The sequence below is a fragment of the Anolis sagrei genome, chromosome 1, assembly GCF_037176765.1.
Source record: "Anolis sagrei isolate rAnoSag1 chromosome 1, rAnoSag1.mat, whole genome shotgun sequence".
Classification (NCBI taxonomy): domain Eukaryota; kingdom Metazoa; phylum Chordata; class Lepidosauria; order Squamata; family Dactyloidae; genus Anolis; species Anolis sagrei.
In genome coordinates this window covers 73,410,819-73,432,296 of record NC_090021.1, presented here as the reverse complement: position 1 = coordinate 73,432,296, position 21,478 = coordinate 73,410,819, and the positions used below count along the sequence as shown (strand labels likewise).

Sequence of the window (21,478 nt, the reverse complement as noted above, 5' to 3'; positions counted from 1 at the left end):
GGATGCTAAGGTTTAAGCCAAGGGTCCTCAAACGTTTTAAACAGAGGGCCAGGTCACAGTCCCTCAAATTGTTGGAGGGCCAGATTATAATTTTTAAAAAGAATGAATGAATTCCTATGCACACTTCACATATCTTATTTGTAGTGCAATTTTTTAAAAAAAACAATACAATAATTAAAATGAAGAACAACTTTAACAAATATAAACTTACTAGTATTTCAATGGAAAGTGTGGGCCTGAGCGAGGGCCGGGTAAATGACCTTGGAGGGCCGTATTCTGCCCTCGGGCCTTAGTTTGAGCAATGGGACTACTCAGATTTAAAACTTTTTAAAGAGAACTGCTAATACAAAATGTATATGTGGGCTGCTAAATATTAAGCCTATGTGGTTGTGCAGAGAGCCAGCATGGAATAGTGTTTTGGGAGTTGGACTTTGACTATAGAGATCATGCTTTGAATTCCCGCTTAGCCACAAAACTCATTGGGCTCACACACTCACTCTGAACAAACGTGGTCTGTTATAGGATTGCCATAGGTTGGAAACAAAGTAATAAAGACACCAAAATAACAAATGCTTGTGCAATTGGCCTTTCATTTTAAAATATTGTACCCTTTTTTCTTTTGAACCAACATTCAAAATTACCGCATTACTGTTTAATTGTCAATAACCCAGAATGCTCACATCAATTGTAAGTTCCCAATATAGTATTTACTGTCTTTAGTAATTGGTTTTGGAAAATCTACAGAGAGAGAGAGTACTGTGGCATTAGGAGGTACCTGTACCGTCAAACAAACTCTGCATAACTAGAGTGACACTGGGTGGCTCATTAGGTGTACTGCATTTTATTCCAAATGCAGTATTATATAGCCTGGACCAAACACTGTATAGGGCTTTATAGGCCACATTGAGTTATGCCCGGAAATGAACTCGCAACAAGACAAACCAACTGGCACACAAATTCTTATACAAAATTCAGAGAGGAACTGCTGTGAGCACACATTCTTATTGTCATGAAAACATTATATTTAGCTTTAATATTTGTTTTTCATTTGTTCAGTCGCCTCAGCATTCACAGTTTTGTTGCCTGCTTTATGTCATTGGATGTGGAGAAAGGCGATTTGTGGTGCAAGTACTACTCATCTTTTCATATCAATGACCCCAAAAGGATTGTCAACACTTGCTGTGTTACCAAAAATTACAACCGAGTGCAAGATGTGCATTTTGATATTGGTCACGATGAAGGAGTGGGGAGGTAGATAGACTGCATTCAACTTTGACAGCCAAAAGTTGAATGATCTTTTGGATGGCCAACACCCCAAAATTACTGCCAAAGTTGCTAGCTTTTGTGCAGCAACAATAGCTTGTCATCGCAAGATACTGTCAGTCTTAGAAGGTTTTAATATTTATCTCATCATCTTAGCATATAAATATTTAATACAGTTTTAACTATCATATTCAATATTGGGTTTTAACTTTGCTTTTGACAGTGTTTCTTAATACTGTATGTCATGTTCCTATTCAAACTTTTGTTCATTTTTTTTGTGTTGGTCATTAACACAACATACCTCTATTCTGTTCTGTCTGTCTCTGTCCTATCTCCAAAAGGGCACTGAATGTTTACTGTATATGTGTAGTGTGATCCGTCCTGGGTCCTCTTGGGGAGATAGGGCAGAATATAAATAAAGTTTTGTTAATAATAATAGTGATGATGATAATAATGATAAACATTGACAGGTTGTATCTATTTTTGTACTAAATCCTGTTGCCATCTCCCTCTGCATTCAAGGGTTGAGATGACTTACACATTAAACAGGTCACGAATATCAAAAATTCTTCTCCAGTTCACTGTTGTGTTTTCCTCATATCTTCACTTCTTCCTTTCCAGTTTTCCAGTCCACTTCTCAAATTGTTCTGTGTTGTTTTATTGTTGAATCCTCAAGCTGATATTCTCCCACATTGTCAGGAAAGGAGCTACTCATCTGATATACAATTACAATATTTTTAGTGAGTAAGGGATTTTGTACTGCCATGCTCTTATCAAGACTTTTTGACTAGTGTAATATTCCTTTTCCTTTCTCCACTTCTCTACTTGAATAGCCTTAGATGACCTCCTGTGAGAAGCACACATTTCTCATCTAATGTCATTTCTGGTGCCAATAATTCTGTGTATCTTGGCAGTACTAAACCATATCTTCCAAGTTCTCTTCCCCATTGCAATTTCCCCACTGCTACTTGTGCGGTAGTAACTTTAGGGATTACAATCTTCCATTTGTACCAAGTTTCCATACAGTAGCAGAACCCTCATCATTTTCTCCAAAGCACTGGATAGGAAGAGTCCTCGGAAATATGAGGAGCAGGAAAACCCCTTCAGATTTCTGGGACATTGTTAGTCTGGTTTCCTTACATGTTACAAAAGGAATAGATATTTTAAAACTAAAACATTGTCTACCCAAATGCTTGCTAAAAAGATAATGAAATGCATTTTTTTGCCACAGGCTGATTATTTATTTATTTATTTATTTATTTAGTCGTGTCAGGAGCAACCGCTCCTGTTGTGAGAGAATTGGCCGTCTGCAAGGACGTTGCCCAGGGGACGCCTGGATGATTTTTTGATGTTTTATCATCCGTGGGAGGCTTCTCTCATGTCCCCACAGGTTGAATGAGAGATAGACTCAAATACCATGTGCTGTATTTTGGACTTTCTTTCCTTGTCTCCCAATGTCTTTGAATGTTTGCCATGTATATGTGCATTGTAATCCAACCTGAGTCCCCTGCGGAGTGAAAAAGGCAGAATATAAATACTGTAAATAAATAAATAAATAAATTTGTCCTGCACTCTGCAGGGATATTTTTGAAGTTTGGATGTTGCAACAGGGTCACATAGGTGGACAAGGGATTTGGCTAAGGCTGGGAGCTCCCCCTCCCCCCCTTGCTTATCACTGATAGTAAAAGGACAAAAATATGTTTGCCAGGCTCTGATCCATTATGCTGGAAAGGACAAACAAATCCTTGCCAAGCCCTAGTATGCCCTGAATCAGGGGCCATTGTTGGTACAGGTGCAAACTGGAACTGATAGACTTGCAGAGGTTTTTCTGCAGGCGTAAAAGGGTCTTTGTGGTGGTCATCTTTCTATGGCATCAGCTGTGCCCCTCACGGCCAGCCAAGGGCACGTCTATTATTTATTTATTTGTTTATTTATTTACTTACTTACTTACTTTACTTGTATACCGCAGTTTCTCAGCCCAACAGGCGACTCAACGCGGTTTACAACAAGGATAAAAATCAATCAACGATATACAATTTAAAACCATAAAAGCATAATATACAATATTGACACAACAATAGACAACACAATGCATCTCATAACTAGAGTCGTGATCCAATCCGTCGTCCAAATTTCCATTCCTGTAATCATCACATTCATTGCACTGTTTAACCGAATGCCCATTCAAACATCCAAGTTTTTAATCTTCTTTGGAACACCATTAGCGAGGGGGCTGATCTTACCTCCATAGGAAGGGCGTTCCACAGTCGGGGGGCCACCACAGAAAAGGCCCTGTCTCTCTTCCCCGCCAACAAAAAAGGCAACAAAAATAAAGCAATTGAATACTATAGCCCAACCCAAAGCAGGAACACAGGGAGGATTGCATACAGTGTATAAAAGTTGGTAGGATAAGAAGTATATAAAACATTAAAGAGTTTTGTGTTTAGGCTTGGTTCCCATCTCCAAGATTTCCCCTTAGGTAAACATATGAAAATACGGGTATTCCAAAATTCAAAACCTAAAACCCTTCTTGTCCCAAGCATTTTAGACAAGGCATGCTTAACTTGTAATGAAGTATAACCAAGCCCACCTCCTTACTGTGGCTTTCTGCTGGGGGTGTCACTCTGTAGGTTCCTATAATTTGGAACAAATGGCATTAAGTTCCTGATATCTGTATTCCTCGTAGTAGAAGAGAAAGAGGACATAGCTTGGTGCAACTCATTGTATGGGAAGCCAAAGCACAGAGTTTGCTGGACACTCGCTTGTGGATTTAGTGCTAAAAGCTGTTGGGGCTCGTTCTCAGCATAGTGATCTACTGTTCCAAATGATCTGGAATCCAACGGAAGTAACTGGTCATAACCCTTGCCCTGCAGACTTTCAGGATATTGTATGTCTCCATGCTTAAAGTATGAAAATATCTCAGTTGAAGACACCATTGGGGTGTGCTGCCCTTCTGGTTGGGTCTTCATGCTTTGCCTTACTGAACTGGGTGGCATTTGTGAAGTCTGTACAGAGGGTGGTTGCATCCGACAACACCCTTGGGCATTACATACTTGTAAACATGGGCAGTCCCAACACAGGTTGTGACGAGGCAGAGGTGGACTCTGGTTGTATGTGAGATAATGGTCCCAGTGTGGACCACCCACAAGACCTTTGTATTTCCCTGGTCCCGTAATATTTCCAGAATGGGACCTTTCACTGAGAGATAATGCAGTCAGTTGTTTTGAGAGAGCCTCCTCCTCTTTTGCCTGATTTTGTTGTAAAACAGTTGATCCGGGTGTCCAATTGACTCGATGCCTGCTTGTCCACTCATTGGCTGATGCTCTGGCATCATCTCTTTCCCACTGTGGAATGAGATTGTGAGGCATTGCCAAGCTGGATCCTGATGTGCTTCTGTTGCCCACAGCATCATCACCTCTAGGACCACCTTGACTTGATGTGTTCCCACTTCTGTTCTTTCTGGAGTTTGGTCTTCCCAGCTCATCTTCTATACTCTGAATGGGTGAGTATGCTCTTGTCTTTGCTCGGAGCTCATCGGCTACAGCAGTATGGTTCCAATTCAGTCGTTCTGGGTGAGAAAACTTGCATTTGATGCCATATGTGCATTTTTTGTCTGCAGGAAAAGGAGCAGATAATTAGCTGTAAGTAAACAGAAGTGGATCACATGGTAAGGGTCTCCTTCATATTACATCATGTGAACTTCTTTTGGACTACTGAGCATTGTAGTTTCATTGTGTATTGAAGATTCCCTGCTAGAGAGCTTTAGTTTGATATTTTACACAACACACACATACCTGAGAGCCATTGGTTTGAGTGTTGGATCATGACTCTGGAAACCAGGGCTTGAATCCCTGCTTGACTATTGAAACCCATTTTGGGCAAGTCACCTTCTCTCAGTCTCAGAGGAAAGCAAGGGCAAACCCTCTCTGAATAAATTTTTCCAAGAAAACTTCACGATATAGTCTCCTTACAGTCACAATAAATCGGAAACAACTTGAAGGCACACAAGTACATACATATGTACATATACATATATACATATATATAGAGAAATGTGGTTATCAGCCTTTGTTCAGCCAGAGGTTTCAAATTGAACCCCTACAATCTCTTTTCTATGCTGGCCAGAGATTCTGGAAATTGAAGTCCAAAAGACCTGGATGATTAGAGTAAATGTGAATGGAGACACATTTCAAAAGCACATTTTCAGCTAGCTTGGTCATATTATGTGTAGAAAACCAGACTTTTTGCCAGGACATGTTGCCTGCACTAAATGCTAAAAAAGCGTGAGTATCTCTGTGAAGGTGACTATAAACATTTGTGAAGGTGACTATAAACAATCAATACAGAAAAAACAGGCACATGAGCTGCTGTATTTTGGCTCTTTCTGCATCATCTGAACCTGCTTGTGAACCAAAAGCGAAGTCAATTAGAAGCAATATAAGTCAGTGAGCAAAACCTACCATAAGGACAGAGCTGCCATTTTGGCTCAGGGAAAAGTGGTTTCTTTCTGAGAAAGTTGCCAAGAGATGGTCCATGACGACCTAAGGGATCATCAGGAGGCATAAATCTAAAAATAAAAATGGTCAGCATTTACTTAAAGAAACTTATAATATAGAAATATCTCCCTTAAGGGACTCAGGGCGGCTAACAAAATATAGCAAAGTGCCTCATATAAACAATACATTGATCTAAAACAATAAAACCATGAAATTACAATCACACACATAATTACATTATAAAATATCAAAATAGATAACATGCACTCATAGCTGCAGATAAAAACAGGTTGTTTCCAATGGACACATACCCAGTGCCAAAGTGACGCCAACAGTAAGTCATCGGACTAACCTTTAAAAAGCTACTTAAGATCAAAGGCTTGTTTTAAAAGACATGTTTTTAAACTGGCTTGGAAGGCTTGAACGGAGAGAAGGGCCTCCCCAGCAGATCTCAGAGCCCACACTGGCTCATAGGAGATGCAGTCTCAAAATGTATAAGACTTTATAGATAATAACCTGTACTTTGAATTGGGCCCGAAAATTTATTGGAAGCCACTGGAGCTGCTTTAACAGGGGTGTAGTTTGCTCCCTGAAGTTAGCCCCAGTTAGCAACCTGGCTGCCAATCTTTGCAGAAATTGTAGCTTCCGAGCTGTCTTCAAAGGCAGCCCCATATAGAGCGCATTACAGCAGTCCAATCTGGATGTAACTAAGGCATGGACCACTGTGGCCAAGTCAGACTTTTCGAGGTACGGTAGCAGCTGGCACACTAGTTTTAACTGTGTGAAGACCTCCTAGCAACCGCTGACACCTGTGCTTCACGCATCAGCGCTGAATCCAGGAGAACTCCCAGACAGTGAACCTGTGTCCTCAGGGGGAGTGTAACCGTGTCAAGCACAGGTTGCCACCCTAAACTCCGATCGGCCTCATGATTGACCAGGAGGGCCTCTGTCTTGTCTGGATTAAACCTCAGTCTGTTGGCCCTCACCCCATTCATCACAGCTGCCAGGCACCGGTCCAGGATCCGGGGGGCTTCCTTGGAACAAGGAATTTCATAAATGTACTTTCTGAACTGCACTTAAATTTACACTATGGATTCTTACAAATGACAAATAATATTTCAAACACGTTTGCAATCCTAACACTGGTAAATAGAGAAGAGGACATGCAACATTTTATTACCAACAGCATGAATCAAACAAAAAGGAGGAGGGAAGAGAGCTTGTTGTTTATGGATGCACCCACAACTAGTGCCATAGAAACAAATTCAAAGAACTTATTGCAGTGGTGAGCAACTTGTGGCCCTCCCGATTTTGTTGGGCTGCAAGCCCCATTAGATCTAGAGGGCATAGCCAATGGTGAAGGATAATAGAAGTTGTAGTCCAATGACACCTGGACACTTTGACACCCACACACAGAGAGTTTTAAGAACTGGGAATGATGGGAACTTTAGTCTCCTGTGCCTGAAGAGGTATCAGGTTGGGGAAGGTTGTTGCCTGCTCTGCAAGGTTTCAGGTCTTCATCATATACATCTATTTGGTTCCCAAGGGAAGCCCTTTTCAAAGCCATACCAATATAATTTTCTTTCTCATTTAATTCCACAATATGGAAAACCAGTCTAATATCCTTTTCTCATTTGTTCCGTTTTATATTTCAGTTCAACTCAGCACTTTGGAAATGTCCAATCATTGCTTTCCAAGTGCAATTCGACTCTATTACTTCTGCTAGCAGAATAAAATCTGTCACCCAATGAAAACAAGTGTTTGTGCCACGGTGTAATTGGATCTTATCAAATGACTCAATCTCATACTTGTCATTGACAAAGGAATACATCAGTAGTCGCTGCTCAATGAACCATTTCCACTCAGGATTTTCATTCTGCAGATCCCGAAAGTTGTCGTTGGAGACAATGATCCCATCCATCTCATAGGCCAGTTTAACTATATAACGATCATCATAGCACACCATCCTTTTCCCCTTCATTTTGCGGGATGGAGTGTATACCAGAATTGCCTCTTTTGCAAGTTTTTCAAGGATCTGCTGATCTAAAAGTAAAAACAATCGAAATGAAGCAACCTCATTAGTAAGTGGTACAACAAAGTTGCAAGCAAAAACAGATGCAGGACATGAACATACTGTACTTCCATGCACACCAGAAGATTGTATGAAAATATGTTTAGGAGTTGACTGATAAATCACAGCACAATCTGAAGCTCACATCAGATGGCATTAATTCAGGTTAACTGAAATGTGAACTCAGTAGATTATTTGGTAAGTATTAAGAAGACCCAAACACTACTGTTGTCACATATGTATTCCAGCCAAGATCCTACATCTCACATGTAATTAAGAATAGATTATTTGGTAAATATTAAGAAGACCCAAACACTACTGTTGTCACGTATATATTCCAGCCAAGATCCTACATCTCACATGTAATTAAGAATAATTAACTATGTTTCGCTTCCTAACCTGACCCCCACAAACCTGTCTCAGCAGCCAAATCAAGCAACCGAGGCCTGTTATGCTAGCAATTGGGTCACAGTGAGATATTTACAGCCGTCTGGTGTGACAATCAGAAGCAGGTCCTCTGTTGCATCTCTTTGTCACATCAAAGATCACAAGTGGGAGTGAGCAGAAAATGTCATCCTGCAGCACCCCAATTGCTTGCAGAACAGACCATCCATGGTTTGGTGAGGCTGTGGACTGTTAGGTTGTGTTGTGGGAAGCACTTAAATTGGGAGGAAAAGGACCATAATCATAAATATTAATACTGAACAGTTATGAATGTGTAAGTTTAGCTTACATATTTGTAACTGCTCAACAGGATGCCGGCCTCTATTTGTTATTGCTGGTACTGCACAATTCCTGTAGCCACTGGGGGATACATTGCTAGATTTCATGTGGATATAAAAAACCACATATAATAGTGAGCCCTATTGAAATGGAGGATGTTAAGTCCCAAGAATACCATAGAGTCACACTGCAGGACCTAGATAATACCCTGAGAGGATACAGGGAGAATAAATGAAACCATGGATACTGGTCCAGCATATATGGGGGGGGGGGCATACTGTAGTGTGTACAATGAATAAATTAGCTATCCAGACAGGTACTCAAGAATTGGAGAGTATGAATAGTGATAAGGGGTAATTCACACATGAAAGCAACAGGGGTACTAGCCTCTGTTAACTCCACTAGGTATGGCTTGCATATTAATAGGAATTCATATTTTGTAACTCTTTATCTAAAATCTTGTTGAGAGTGTGTCTACCTGTAATGGGAGTATCAAATCGACTTGATTCTTTCCTCCAAGATGGGACAAATACTTTGATATACTGGTGACCTCTGTGTTTGAACCAGTTCACCACCAGCTGAATTCCCAAGCATGAAAACACTTCTTTATTTCCATGGCTGCAAAAAAGAAAATGAGAGAAAGGGGAGGTGATCATTATGACATTTTAATACCAGGTAATTCTGCTGCTTTCAAACTGCTTCTGCCTGTGACATTGCATGGTTCTAGTGTCTTTTTATACATCTCTAGGAATTTCCTTTGACTAGACAATCCCCCGGATAGCTTGGCCCCAACTAGGATCCAGAATCTTGTCCATGCACTTTACTATTGTTGCGCACTTAAATTCATAATGCTCTATTCACATACTGCCCTCTGTCTTCACTGGTGTCATGTGATCTATGCACTTTATCCATCAGCCCTGCCCTCACAATTGCCTTTGTACACCCACTCGTACCCAGAAAGTGATTGTTCTTATGAAGTTCATTGGTTTTTGGTTGATGTTTTGCTTTTATATTTTGTTATAATGTTGTTGTTTTATTCTTTTTTATGTTGCCATTATATATTTTAATGTGCTATTTTAGTTATGCTGTTCAGGCTCGTCCCTATGTAAGCCACCCCGAGTCCCTTTGGAGAGATGGAGGAAGGGTATAAAAATAAAGTTGTTGTTGTTATTATTATTATTATTATTATTATTATTATTATTATTATTCCTAGGTTTTCCAGCATGGCTGCACAATAACAGAAGTCATGGCAGAAGTCATTCATTTGTATAGATTTCACTCTTTTCCATGGTATGTTCAGGAATGTATCTCCCTTGGACACAATTATCATACTGTATTCCATAGACTGGGTGTCATCATCAAGCAGTCTTTCCCTATCATTTCAGGAGTGGAGATCCTCTGAGTAAGAACCCAATAAGGAGCTTAAAGGACAGGCAAGTTAAGAAAAGAAACAGGAGGCACACCAAGTAATAGATCTTGGGGGGGGGGGGGGCGGGTGCGCTAAGGACTACTGTTTTAAGACAACATTTTGATTGTGCACCCTCTTCTCCCCAAAACATTGAATATATTGAATATATTGCCAATATTAATAGCAGTGAACAAAATAGCTGTTGTAGTCTTTATCAACAGTACTTCCTAAAAAGTTTTAGTTTTGCTAATGCAATATGTTCTCAACATAGCAATGTTGGCCAAATATCATTCACAGCAGTGAAAAAGACAGCCTCAGAGACAGGTAGCCACACTAATAAAAGCCATCTTTTAATCCTTTAAACTTGAAGAAGAGCTAATTCACAGTAGCATTTTTTTTAAGAGTCAGGCATTTGTATCCCAGTCCTCTTGTTGGCTCCCATTATTTGGGCACCTGAGTTTCTTCTGTTGTTCTCGTTGAATTGGACTGAATCGAACACGTATTTTCAGCTGTGTCAGTAAAAGGCCATAAATCCACTCCATGTTTACACAATAAAAACTATGTTCAGAAACACCTGTTCAAAGGTCCTGGGATAAAGAAACAGAGCTGTTCTTTTGTTGTTTTCTATTTTCATCTTGAAATTATTTGTAGCATGAAATGAAAGCAATAACTACCTGGCAGATGATTACATTTGTACAACAAGTTCCTAATTTAAATACATCTATATATCTGCACATTTATATCTCTCTGTGAAATTGTGTTTGATTCTGCAATCCAGCTGGAACATGAATCCGTACTCCTGCTACTTCCTGTCTCTTTTACAGCTTAGGGTGCATCCAGACAGCCCCCTAAAAGCTCAAGCTCCTGCATTTTCATGTGGGGTGTCCAAACGACACCCCACGTAAAAGCAGATGCATTTGGTACAAAGCAGGAAAACGTAAAAATAGAAAAGGTATACTGTAATGCTAAATGTATGTTAAATTTAGTATCTTAACATACACCTCAATTGTAAATAGTTTAAAAGCACCTGTTGAAAATGGCTTGGTGGCTAGTCAATTGGCTAAAAGCCTGCAAGAGTACAAAGGTCCTGGCCTGCCCGCAGAAAAACAACAGAAAGGAGGAGTTGACATTTACGCTTGGAGAAAATCTGCACACATTGTTTTGGACTGGACTATCAGATGCATATGATGAAGGTTGCACTAAGAAACTACCAAGGCTTCAAGCACCTAAATAGGGTGGAGTATCTTGAGTGAAGTCTGATAGTGTCTCATTATGTTACGTCACATAAGACCAATCTTGGTTCATTTATATGTGTATCCAGATGATTACAAGCTTTGATTTGGAGATAAGAGGCCCTCTCTTTAAGAAGACAAATTACTGCCAATTTGTATCTTTACTAGCAAATCCATGGAACTAGGTGGCAACTCAAATGTTCTACACCAGTGGTTCTCAACCTGTGGGTCCCAAGTGTTTTGGCCTACAACTCCCAGAAATCCCAGCCAGTTTACCAGCTATTAGGATTTCTGGGAGTTGAAGGCCAAAACGTCTGGGGAATCGCAGATTGAGAACCACTGCAATCTACGCCAAGTGAAAAGGAACTCCCTCCAGCATTAATTGTGAAGAGATATGAGATACACTAGTGGAGAAGGGAAAATGTTTTCTCCTTCCTGGTTCCCTTGGATGACTAGTTTAGGATTTTGCAGTTTGTAACCACCAACTTAATAGTTAATTTAAACCATCATCCAATACAATCTGAAATAGAAAACATGACTGACATTCCTAGCTATCCTCAGCTATACCGGCTAGCATTGGTGGGAGTTGCCATCTACAACATCTGGAAGACCATGTGATGTTGGAGTTCCCTCCATCTGCAGGGCTGTTATCCTCTATCACTGCCATTGCTTGATCAACAGTTCTAAAAGCCAGGACCAATGTGACATCCTTTAAAGAACTCAAGAGCATAGACAAAAGAAAGATTGCATCTACCTAGGAGAGAAAAATGTGGAAGGTGTCATGTCCGCAACAACAATTCTGATCAATAAACAATAGAATTTGTGCATGTAACACCTATACCATAGTTGTAAATTTCTGGTAACTGAAGCAAACGGTCATACTGTGGCAAAGTGAAAGAAAAGGTGCAATGGACATTTAAAAGTCTGAATACTTTGCCTTTCAAATGATGGATATACCTGACTGACCAGAGCTGCCAACCTATTTAACCTACACAATATAATGCTATATTCTTCTGGGGTAAACTTGTACCATTTTTCACCAGTTACATTTCTGGTTCCTCAAAAAAAATTGAGGAAATTGTGATCTGAGACAGTATTCTGTGTAAGGAAACTCACCTGCTTCAGATAACCATTGTTCTCAATTCTTCCTCAATAAAAAGAATTACATTAAGCTAGTTTAAGTCAGGAAAAGACAAGTGCCTCCCAAAACTCCTACTTTAGCACATTAAAGAACTTGGTTATAAGTTTGCCTCTCTGTATCTTTGTGCTCCTCCCTGTGTCACATACAAATATCTCTGTTGTCAGGAAGTTTGCAGTTGATATAGAAACTAACTGTCATAGCTGAGAACACGTATCTCTTTTTGGAGTGGGTAGATTTGCATTAAACTAGCCAACCGTGATCCTCTTAATCCTCTTAATAATGTTTGCTGTTATTATTGTCGAGAGCCTTCAAGTCACAAAATGATCGTATCATGGGATTTTCTAGACAAGACCTATTTAGAGAAGGGGAGTTCCTTTTGCCTTCCTCTGAAGCAGAGAAAATGTGACTTGCCCAATTCACCCAATGTGTTTCCGGAGCTAGGATCTCCAGAGTCAAACCTCAACTCTCAGACCAATACACTATGCCAACTAGTGACACACAGAAGCCAAGTCCAACATATGCTGGCAGGTGTATGTGTGTCAATGAAGCAGTTGGTATTCACTTCCTCCCTCCAAGGTGACCAAAGCCTCCCACCCCAAACGCAGTTTGGCTGCAATAGCTCCCTGCACCCATACTCACTTTGTGGCTGGTGAAGAGTGGGACGTTCCAATAACAATTATTACATCATCAGTCAAGGCCTCTAGCAGATACCGGTGGATGATGTCATTATCCTATATCTGGCTATGGGGATTTAGCCAGATGTTTCTTCAATTCCTCTAATCTCTATCAGCCACAAAATGATCTGGGGGTGGATACTATTGGAGTGAAACCAACCTGGAGGTAGTGGGAGGGGAACCATCGCATAGTTCTTCCTGTGGGTGTTTGATGGTATATTTAGTGATGTAGGATCTCAGCCATCATTTATACAATGTGTTCACACAAATGTATGGCTAGGGTCTGCTTTGAGAAAGTGCCATCATAGATCAATCACATCAGATGGGAATTTCCATATCATTTATTGGAGATGCCGAAAACAGTCATCCTACAGACCCCACAACCCATTCACCACAACTGATATTTTCTAATACAGTTGACCCTCCACATTTACCAGGATCAGGGATGCAAGACACTTACAAAAATGAAAACTCTGAGCTGAAAAAACAACTTTTTAGGAATCTTTAGATTTCTCAGTGCAAACATATGGTCTACTTTAGTCAGCAGACACTGGCTACAGGATTACACTATGGGACCTAGAGATTCCTAGAGACACTATAATAATTAAATCCACAAATAATTAAATCCACCAAAATTAAATAGATAAATATGCGGGGCCAATTGCATATATTTAGAAAATTGAGGTTAAATTCAGTTCTGGGAGAAAGGAGAAAGAATAAGGGTAAAGGAAAGGATAAGGAAGCGATTGAGATAAGAAAGGAAAATTACTTGCCTCATTGCAACATTGCTGCCATCAATCACAACAGGCCTCAAGTTACTGGAGGGGACATTGCCCTCCTCGGAAGATGGTTGGAAAGCGGTCAAGGTATGACTAGATCCATGGCCAGCAGGGTTAGGATGGAAATGCTGCTGAAGCCTGTTTTCACGATCCAGAGGCCTTTCCCCCATTTGAATCAGCTCTTGTAGCAAATCGTTCTCTAGGGCCTCTTGACCCAGCTTCTCCAGCACTTTGCACACTTGGTCCTTGTCATAGCCAAGCTTGTGGAAAAAATCCAGCTTGTTCTGTTGCGCTTCCATTTCTGTACAAGGACAGGAAAGCTTGTCAAGAAAAGTATCTTATAAAGTGGAGAACAAGAAGCAGCTGTCTGGGTGTGTACACTTTCTATGGGATACTCCCAGTTGAAAGGGTTGATCCAGTGCAGCCGCTTGCAATATCCACTTTGGAAAGAAACAAATAAAATAACTAATAAAGTTGATACTGCAAGTCCAAACACCACAGAAAAACCTTTCAAAGTGATCAAAGTACAATAGATAAGTCTTCAGTGTGGAATTGCTTGTTGCCTTGGAATCTGAAGGCATTCTCTGATGTGTATTTGTTTTCAATGATACAATAGAAATATTGTTTACAAAATAAGTAGATAGCATCACTACATCAGCATAATAATACAAAAGGTCATTAATGAAGAAGCAAAACCTATTTAGCCTAGGTTGCTGTGTGGTTTGGGGGCTGGATGACCATGTTTCAGAAGCATTCGCTTCTGATGTTTTGCTCACATCTATGGCAGGCATCCTCAGAGGTTGTGAGGTCTGAGGATACCTGCCATAGATGTGGGTGAAACATCAGGAGGGAATGCTTCTGCAACATGGTTATACAGCCCGGAAAATTCAAACCAACCCAGTGATTCCAGACATTACAGCCTTCAACAACACTATTTCGCCTATTTCAATGTCTGGCAAGTTTCCAAATTACTATTTATTTTGACCAACACATTTGCACATCTTAATGTTGAAGGAGGATGTTGAGGGTCAAAGACAGCCAAAGTCTATGCATCCATATGCATTTAAAATTTGGCATCCTAGTTATCAGGAAAGAATAATTTACCCTGTAAGGACCAAGAGTACTAAGCTCTCTTCACCAAATGCAAGTTTTATTTACATTTATGAGACCCAAAGAGTTTTAGCATTCTGCTGAATGAAGAAAGCTCATGAAGACCTTTGTGATTTATTTCAGATCATATAAGCTGCCTTTTGACTTACCAGAGGACTCCAGCCTTTCCTCAGAGGTTTTGAGTGCAAATGAATTCCTTCCCTATTAAATATACCCCCCGGTCAACCAATGTTCGTCAGAACATCAGGTCTGTTCCCAAGATAGGTGTGCAAGACTGACGTATGCACAGGCCTGTACATCTGCATACGCACACAGGCATCTGAGGTAGATTTCTGATGAAAACATCTGAAAACAACTTAACCATGGGGTTTGCACTTCTGCTGTGTGGTTATTCAAGTACAGATGCAATCGCTGTACTAGCAGAGCTAATCTGAAAGGCTACAAGTGCTTAGCAATTAAGTAAACACTATCAGTGATACTGGAGAAATGTGTCATTGGCAACATGTGAAAACAAACACATGACTTCTGCTTTTTTTGTTCTTTTGATGCTTTTTGTTGTTCTTAATCTGCTCAGGATGTGGGTGTCATTCACTTTCGTTGAGAACTAGTGGTTTGTATTCGCTTTTTTCCACAGTACAATCACTGCTCTTGTGATTAAAAAAGAGACCATGGCTTCTGCGACAAATGGAGTACAGTTTGAAGATGAAAGAATTCCTGATCTCACAAACACCTCAGCATATCATACATTTAGTGTTTCATAACTGTGTGGGGAAACAGTTTTAAATGGATTGACACTGCATGCAGTCTTCAAAAAATAGAAGTCACTTTAGAACAGCGTTTCTCAGCCTGGGGATCGGGACCCCAGAGGGGGTCGTGAGGGGGTGTCGGGGAGTCACTAAAGACATCAGAAAACATAGTATTTTCTGTGGATCATGGGGTTCTGTGTGGGAAATTTTTCTTCATTAAATTGTTGGTGGGGTTCAGAATGCTCTTTGATTGTAGTTGAACTATATATCCCAGCAACTACAACTCCCAAATGTCAAGGTCTATTTTCCCCCAAACTCTGCCAGTGTTCATATTTGGGCATATTGAGTATTCATGCCAAGTTTGGTCCTGATCCATCATTGTTTGAGTCCACAGTGCTCTCTGGATGTAGGTGAACTATAATTCTAAAACTCAAGGTCAATGCTCACTAAACTCTTCTAGTATTTTCTGTTGTTCATGAAAGATCTGTGTGCCAAGTTTGGTTCAATCCATCATTGGTGGAGTTCAGAATGCTCTTTGATTATAGGTGAACTATAAATCCTAGCAACTACAACTCCTAAATGACAAAATCAACCCCCCCTAAACCCCACCAGCATTCAAATGTGGGCGTATCAGGTATTTGTGCCAAATTTGGTCCAGCAAATAAAAATACATCCTGCCTATCAGATATTTACATGGCGATTCATAACAGTGGCAAAATTACAGTTATGAAGTAGTAACAAAAATAATTTTATGGTTGAGGGTCACCACAACATGAGGAACTGTATTAAGGGGTCACGGCATTAGGAAGGTTGAGAATCACTGCTTTAGAAGATTTACCAGTTATCTGCATCTCAAAAAGTTATTTGGGATTTTTTTTCAGCATGTGACCAGCATGTGCACTGAGATAACAAAAAGATTGACTGTAATGACAACTGGAAAGGCATCTATGGAAGAGAAAGTGAAAGCCTGCAAATGGAACTGTCCCATTTCTAGCTTCCACATTTTCTACAATAACTAGATATGACACTAAGCACAAAACAGAGGCAACTAAGACCAATAACTGTGACTTGTGAGATCTCTCTCTCCAATGGCAGCATGGCAAGATTAAGGCCAAACTATGTTATGTTGAATACTTACTTAGGCCTGCATGATTCATGTTTCTACTTTAAATAACGTCAGAGAGATCACAGAGCAGGAGCAGAGTGGTACAAAGATGTTTTCTCCTTTGCTCCAGCCCCAATATACTCCCTCCCCTGGCTGCTCTTTGCTTGAAAAGAATGTTGTTGGTAGTGGTTGCCAATGAGTCATTGGAGCACGCAAGACCACCAGACTGGGGATTTCTGCCACTGAGTGTTGTTATTGTTGTTTTAAAAGAACTACTGAAAAAGTTGATTCCTGGCCTATTATTTCTCCTCCCACCACCACATATTTGCTGCTGTTGCTGCTAAAATGTTTTGTGGGTGATTCTGAGAATGAGGTCAGAGTTAAGAACAGTTGTTTTTCAGCTGTGCAAGGTCAAGTCCACCAATGAAATAGAAAAGGTGACCTCTATAGCCTTTACTTTGCAAAATGGCTTGCTACATTGGGTTGTTTATTGTGTTGTGGTTTCCTTCTGGTGTTTATGCTTACGGCATCAAACCTGAGCAGGAAGAACTCTCAGCAGAGTATTGGCTGCTATTTCTCAGACACGCCTGCAGAAGAGAGAAGCCTGAGAGGAGACATGATAGCCATATCTAAATGTGTGAGGGGAAGTCATAGGGAGGAGAGAGCAAGTTTGTTTTCTGCTGCCTGGAGACTAGGATGCAGAACAATGGCTTCAAACTACTGGAAAGGAGATTCCACCTGAACAGTAGGGAGAACTTCCTAACTGTGAGAGCTGTTCAGCAATGGAACTCTCTTCTCCGGAGTATGGTGGAGGCTCCTTCTTTGGAAACTTTTAAGCAGAGGCTGGAGCTTTAAATGTGATTTTCCTGCGTCTTGGCAGGAGGTTGGACAGGATGGCCCACAAGGTCTTATCCAACGCTATGATCCTCATAAATATAGCTGGATGCATCTTTGTAACAAGGAGGTGCTGAATATATCCTCTTTGGATCTAGCGCTTGGACACTGAGAAAAATGGGCCACAGGGCTGATAATTGTCTGGGTATCACCTGGTGGAAGCTGGATGAGGGGGAGAGATTTAATAAGATTTTCACCCAATACAGGGATGAGTTACAGTTCCAGCTTAATTTCTTATTAAAAGCAGGACAAGTGATGCAAAACCAAGCACAGATATGGATGACCTTCATTTGCATATTGAGATAGGTTTTTTTGTGATGTAATCAACTACAGTATTTAACCTATAAAACTACTCCAAAGTCATCAATAGAAGCTGACCATCCTATATGGTTAGATTGGTCAAGAAACCGGACAGAAATGCCCCTGTACTAGCTTGTAAATGATGGGTTTCTCATCCATCGGTGGTTTGTCAGGCTCCTGCTTTGTAGGTGTTTTGGAAAGCTCTGAAGAATTGCATTTTCACCATAGCTTTCTTAACTCTTAGGATTCTGATCATATTGTAAACACTTGAAATTGAATTATATTTGATTTTCCAAATTTTTGTTTCTTGTATGCCATTCTTGAAGATGACCTAAAAAATAATGTACAGAGGCACAACTGCAGTTTATTTACTCATCTTTGTACTGATACGAACACAGATTAATCAGAATGCTTAACCAGTTTCCAACACACACAACACCCAGAGAAAGCCCTAGAGCGCAGAAAAATAACCTCTGGAGGGACAGGAATCCTGATCAGAAGCATTCTGCAATACACACCCCTATCTTTTATTTCTAAATAGAAATGTGTTGCTAAAACCTTGGTTTTTCAAAAAATGCCAGACTGTAACTATGGCTCTGTACATTTTGAAATAGCAAGTACTCACTTTCAGTCTGATTGTTTTCCCCAACATCTTCCTCGCCACCTTAAATCACTCCACTGCCTAATAAACTCTAATCTATGCAACTACTGGTCCACAGAACTAAGAACTAAATGGATTTGAGGGGGAGAGCATCTGTTCATGGTTGCTGCTTCTGTTTATTTGTGCACTCAGCTTAAGGGATAAAGTTATCACCTATATCTCTTGTCTGCACATATGTGTGCACAGAAGCTCTCTAGGAAATGGTAGCCAAGATCCTACATCAAGATGAAGAGGAGAGTTACATAACAACTATTCCTTGAGGAACTGTAATGCCATACCACCGAATGTGCAACTATGAAATGTATCATTGCAGTATGTCTGCAGGTGCAATGCATAGTGACACCACATTAACAATGGTTCTGTATGTGCACCTCTTCTTCCACCACATTAACAATGACATTGTATGTCCAGCTCTTCTTCCACCATCTTAATCTGAAGGCAGATGTTGCACCAAGATCAAAGAACTACAGTCACATGTGTAAGGGAACTTGTGCATACGTCACTCACAAGATGCCAGCTAGTGTTTGACTAAACGCTCCTTGCAAATGGAATAGAAATCTGGTTAAGCCAGACCTCTTCTTTACTAGGCTCTGCTCAGTCCTGGGTGCCTCATTTTAAGAAAGCTATGGACAAATTAGAGCAGATTCAGAGAAGGCCAACAGTATGTTTACTCAGTAGGAAAGAGGTATTTTGTTAAGAGTCAAGGATATCCATAGAGGGAGAATACAAATATGGTTATGAATGCAACAAAGTCTCAACCCCCGTTTAATTCCAGTTTTCCTTTTCTCTCCTACCTACCTTTGCTGAATTGGGTGAGAACAAATGGTACTCACAGAAAGCCTTCCCTTAGTAGCTGCAGACACGCCACACTGGCTGGGACATTAGTCTTCCAGCAGCTCACACAGCAGGCTGTAGTCCAGTGAAATGTTATTCCCTCAAGGAAGTGAAATGTGTTTTTAAAGGCACACTGTTACTGGTGTAAACTGAAAGTGCAATGTGCAAGTTACAGCTCATTTCACAGGAATAGGTTTACTTCCTTAATTGCCCAGGTCACATATCTTAACTCATTAGACTTTGTTTTTTACAGAAGAGGGAGGAGAAACATTGAGTCAGCAGGTAGCCATAGTCATGTATTGATAAGAACAGATATTTGCAAATGTGATTTTATATTTTGTTGGAGTATTTATTCATGTTGATGTGTGCAGTTCTAAATAGAAGTCTTGTGTTCCAGAATTTAATTGATCTATTTTCTCTCTTTATTGATTTGACTGCTCTCATAACCTAGATTTAGCTATGCGCAATGCTTCAGCATTCACATATTTTAAAACTGGCTACAAATCCCATTCCGTGCTCCTTGATGCAACAGGCACAGAGCTACATGAAAACAATTAGCAGACATTGTGTGCTCCCACACAAGAGGTCAGGTAGCTCAACTGATGCTTCAGGAAGTTGCAATGTGTTTGACTGGAGATAAAAATCTGAACATTTTAGTAATAGGAATTAACATTCACTAAAGCCCGCCTCCATGTATCAAGATAAGTAGAAACTAAGCTGGTTGTTGTAAGAACCTTATCAAGTATTTTGGAACTTCCTCCAAAAGCCATAGCAGATTATTTATTTATTTACAGTATTTCTATTCCATTTCATTTTTTCTGCCTAAGTGGACTATCTTATATTTGTCATTGTTGAATTTCATATTTATGATATTCATCATCTCTACATATTCACTAATTTGGGGGATATGTAGAAACTGGGAAAGTTCCCCATCACCATTTACCAGGTAACAGATGGTATGTGCAACTGGGATCTGTCCACTTTTATTGGGATGCAGCTAATTGAAACTGATGATGATGACGATGATAATCATCGTCTTTATTTATATCCCGCCACTATCTCTCAGAGTGACTTGGGGTGGTTTACAAAGCACTCAAAGGTGCAAATACATAAAATATAAACATTTCACAAACAATAACATAAAACAATAACAGCCAACATAAATATCTCACTTCACAAGATAACCCCCACCTCATCTTCCAATGCAAAATCTCCTGTCCCAAGGGAACTGTGATGGGATTCTTTGGCTGTCACACTACAGATCAGTCATGATGATGAAAATGTCAGTCCGCTACTACCTGATTGTCAGGAGAGCAGGCTGACATGACTCATGGTGATTGCTGCCAGTTAAATCAGGACTGAGAGGTTGAGATGAGAGATACATCCTATCTACCTGTTCTGCTGGCCATTGGGTGGGAGGGAGGCAGCCAGCAAGACACAGCTACATCATGTCTTGTATATTACATAGAACAATCTGAGGAAGTCCTCAATGACAGAAACGGCAGATGATAACATGGTGCATGTTACAATGGCTGTGAAGGCAGATGAAGGCTGCAACCGAAGAGAGGCCACCAATTTTCATGGTATCCATGTCACTGAATTAGAACCTCTTCCTGTGATGACTCTGTGTTGGCCACTCTGCACACATAAAACAAATTTACACACAGGTATCTTACAAGCAAACCAAAACCCACAGTAGTCCCATGGAAATTGGCAAAAGGAGCAGGAGTGTGAAATCTGGAAGCCCCTAGCTATGGACAGGCCCATGGGCGATGGATATGGATCCAGTCATTCTGACCCAATGCCAAGACACTAGCTAAGGAAGACAATCATACTGAGCCATGAGTGATTGCCTATTATGATTATCTATCTAAGATGTTTAGGCATTCACAACTGGCTTCGTGAATTCTAGCCAAGTGCTTATAACACTTTCAAGATAAGGCATGTGAATACTTGGAAGCCCTGCAGAGGAATTAGTGGAAAATCATAGAAATATTTCTGGCAGAGTTTCAGTTAATAAGTTACACATCAAGATGCTTAC

At 40.3% G+C, this 21,478-nt stretch overlaps 1 protein-coding gene across 4 annotated transcripts; it reads right to left on the bottom strand.

Annotated features, from left to right (window-relative positions):
- Positions 1 to 514: 514 nt before the first annotated feature.
- ZC3H12D (zinc finger CCCH-type containing 12D) lies at positions 515 to 21,389 on the bottom strand. Of its 4 annotated transcripts, none has more exons than XM_067466081.1 (6): positions 19,402 to 21,389; positions 13,782 to 14,088; positions 9,032 to 9,171; positions 7,568 to 7,802; positions 5,724 to 5,830; positions 515 to 4,876 (listed from the first exon to the last, which is right to left on the bottom strand). In XM_067466081.1, exons 2-6 carry the CDS (start codon positions 14,084 to 14,086, stop codon positions 3,858 to 3,860), a joined length of 1,806 nt encoding a protein of 601 aa, XP_067322182.1. In that variant the 5' UTR covers positions 14,087 to 14,088; positions 19,402 to 21,389; the 3' UTR covers positions 515 to 3,857. The 4 variants fall into 4 exon arrangements, with proteins under 4 accessions (XP_067322182.1, XP_060609523.2, XP_067322174.1 ...); XM_060753540.2 differs by having other exon boundaries at positions 19,437 to 21,389; XM_067466073.1 differs by lacking the exon at positions 19,402 to 21,389 and adding an exon at positions 18,568 to 18,692.
- Positions 21,390 to 21,478: the final 89 nt, after the last annotated feature.